The sequence below is a fragment of the Lolium perenne genome, chromosome 6 (assembly GCF_019359855.2).
Source record: "Lolium perenne isolate Kyuss_39 chromosome 6, Kyuss_2.0, whole genome shotgun sequence".
Lineage (NCBI taxonomy): Eukaryota > Viridiplantae > Streptophyta > Magnoliopsida > Poales > Poaceae > Lolium > Lolium perenne.
In genome coordinates this window covers 269258355-269261439 of record NC_067249.2, presented here as the reverse complement: position 1 = coordinate 269261439, position 3085 = coordinate 269258355, and the positions used below count along the sequence as shown (strand labels likewise).

At 44.8% G+C, this 3085-nt stretch overlaps 1 protein-coding gene across 1 annotated transcript; it reads left to right on the top strand.

The window, feature by feature from the left end:
* The first annotated feature begins 862 nt into the window (after positions 1 to 862).
* LOC127326795 (uncharacterized) lies at positions 863 to 1637 on the top strand. The gene is made up of 3 exons (XM_051353589.2): positions 863 to 1065; positions 1157 to 1330; positions 1427 to 1637. The coding sequence occupies exons 1-3, from the start codon at positions 887 to 889 to the stop codon at positions 1539 to 1541; spliced, it is 468 nt and encodes a 155-aa protein (XP_051209549.1). The 5' UTR covers positions 863 to 886; the 3' UTR covers positions 1542 to 1637.
* The last annotated feature ends 1448 nt before the right edge of the window (positions 1638 to 3085 follow it).

Genomic DNA, 3085 nt, shown 5'->3' with positions numbered 1-3085 from the left:
GGGAAAAGAAAAACATCAAGCTTCCAGGTTGGGTAGCCCCTAGTACTAGTCGTCCCAGGTCACCATCACCTCCTCCAAGTGATCGCAGGCCACCATCACCTCTTCCGACTGATCACATGTCGCCACCATCACCCTATGGGTACGACCACGACATCCGTAGTCCATCTCCATCTCCAGCGCCGCCGCCTGTGCCCACTAAGACTCGGAATGCACCTAGCCGGAAGCGTTTCAAGAGTCCTGTCCGCAAGCGGTCGCCCCTCCCAACAGTACCAAAGGTTCCTCCCCCCGTCCTTACGATCGTACTAAAGAGGAAAATGAGGCCATTGTAAAGAAACACGTGCATGAACAGCTTCATAAGGAAAAACCTCCAGCGCCAGCGCCATACACCGAGAAGAAAAAAGGATATGCTCTTGATTTTCTGAACACACCATCGCAATATGACTTACACGAGAAGAAGGATGACTACACACGCACACTTGCGAGGGTAATTGAGGACAAGGGCACTGCTAAGAAGAAGGATAGTGCTAGCACGAGCAAATCATCAGCTAGAAGTGTAGCCGGGAAGAAATCAAGTTCAACAAGTGCACCCCTCAAGGCCAAGCAAGCAGCGACAACGGGCAGAAAAAGAAAGGAAGTTCCCCAGCTCGGAGAACAGGCCAAACAATCGATCCCACCACTCAAAGTGTTAGATGTTCCCTCGGTGTACCAGGAACATGGTGATTTCGATCTGGAAGCAGCTACGGCGCTAGCGGCTCAAGTTGGCTGTACCGTGGAGGAATTGCTGAGTGCCCGTGATGCAGTACTACCCATTGCTGATATAGCTCCTAAATTTGTCTACGGGGCCGACTTGGTTAGCAAAGAGCGGCTGCATAAACTGCCAACGCATATGCGGAATTTGCATCAGTGGTACCTTGATGCGTGCAAGGAGAACACAAGTTACATCGTGGCGGATATCCCAGAAGATTATTACTTCCGAAAGGAGGAGATCCATATTGAGATGAATGAACTCTGGCAGTTATTCAATTTAGACGCCCTCGACAAATCTCTCATGAGTTGCTACTGCTTGTAAGTTGTTAACTACATATAAGTTCATGTTCATTCAGTTGTTCCTGTTCATTGCATATACTCATTATATCTTATGTGTTCTCTTATGCAGACTGAAGATCATTGAATGCAGAAGTAATAAGATGTTCAATGTTGGGTTTGTTGACCCAGATAAAGTACATCATGACACGGTAAAGAATAATGTCGAAGAAACGGGGGGAAACCTACTAAGGTTTATAGGGGAGCAAAGCTTCTGTGATTCAATACTGTTTCCTTACAACTACAGGTGAGAGTCTTACTGATGTGTTGTGCACATTCAATTTTTCTTACTCGATGTTATGTGTAATTCATGACGTATATATATATATATAAACATGTGCAGTTTCCACTGGATTCTGCTAAATATTCAAGTTGATAAGGGAATAGTTGAAGTAAGGGACCCATTGAGTAGAGGCCTGGACGGGTTCCGCGACTTGCAGAAGATTCTCCAGACGTAATTTCAATCATTGCCGCGCTATATCTTTCGTGAGATATCAATTAATTATCCACTCATTCAATCATTCTTTTGCCTGGCAGGTGTTGGAGAGCTTTGAAGAATAATATTGCGGGTAACTTCGCAGAGAAGCTAACATTTACTCTTGTACCGTGCGCCCATCAGCCACAGGGGACGAATCTATGTGGATACTACGTTTGAGAGTCCATTCGCATGTTAACCACTGAGAAGCACAACGATAATAGATTCAACGTAAGCAATAACATTCACAACTTTAGTTTATTATCGTCAGTATTTCGTTATCAAGATTGATATAGTCATATTCATCTCATTTTCCTATATAGGTCGACTTCATGCGGGAGAAGCTCCAACCACACGAGCACATACTAGGAATTACGGAGGAATTGGCGGGACTTCTAATGAAAGAAGTAATAGACGACAACGGCTTGTTTAGTCCAAATAGGCGCAACAAATGATCCCCATGTATTAGTTCGAATAGACGACGGGCTTTAGTCCCGGTGGTAGTGAGCTCCATGTATATGTGTAAGGGGAATCTACGAAGTTTTGCTCCCAATATTTGTTTACTCGATCTATATATAATGAATGAACGTGTACAACTTGTAGTAGCGTACAAATATTTGTTATGCAACTTTTATTTTAAAATGAAAAAATGAAATAAAAGGGGGGGCGGTGGCGGGGAGGGGGGGGGGGGGGTTGCTGCACACCTCAAACCCTAAAGCAGCAGCGTTCTGCGCGCGCCACGTAGAGGTCCTTTTGTCGCGGGTGGTAATACCGCCCGCGACAAAAGGGTGTGCCCCTGGGGCACCCCGCGCCTGCCACGTGGTGGACCATATGTCGCGGGTGGTAAGCGACCCGCGACAAAAGGGTGGACCTTTTGTCGCGCCTTCGTTGTCGCGGCTGGCCACCCGCGGCAAAAGGCCCTTACGGCCCGCGACAAAAGGGCTGTTTTCCACTAGTGCGAGTCTGTCACTGATGTGGGAGCACAATTGCAACGGACTGTGAAAAAAAAGTGATTCTTATCACTAGGCCAGAAAGTCAGAACATAAGTGACTTCTGGCAACTTTATACTAAGGAGAGATAAAAGAGGTGTGTGTAGTATAACTGCTGAAGAGATAATGCAAGTGCTAATGGTGCAAGAGTATGTGGACGTATTTCCTGAGGAATAACTTGGAAAACTACATGGTAGGGAAGTTGAGGATAGAGTTAAAACCAGGGATATAACCAATTACAAAGCATCCATACCATATGTTCAAGGGAGAATTGGTAGGGCTTGAGAAACAAATTTATGAATTACAAGGGAAAAAGTTTATATAATCCCAGTATCTCACCATGGGTAGCACTAGTGATATTTGTTAAGAAGAAGGATGGAGGATTAAAGATATGCATGGATGATCGAGCATTCAATGCAGTCATTATTAGGAATAACTATGCGCTATCTAGGATTCATGATCTTTTTGATAAACAATGTAATGATCGATTATTTAGATCATGTCGTGGTAGTCTTCGTGGATGCCGTTTTAATATATT

Excerpts from the sequence above, each read along its gene's own strand:
- LOC127326795 (XM_051353589.2), top strand. The coding sequence starts at position 887 with ATGCGGAATTTGCATCAGTGGTACCTTGATGCGTGCAAGGAGAACACA. Across the intron at positions 1,066-1,156 it reads CTCATGAGTTGCTACTGCTT|ACTGAAGATCATTGAATGCA; the intron begins GTAAGTTGTTAA and ends TCTCTTATGCAG. Across the intron at positions 1,331-1,426 it reads CTGTTTCCTTACAACTACAG|TTTCCACTGGATTCTGCTAA; the intron begins GTGAGAGTCTTA and ends AAACATGTGCAG.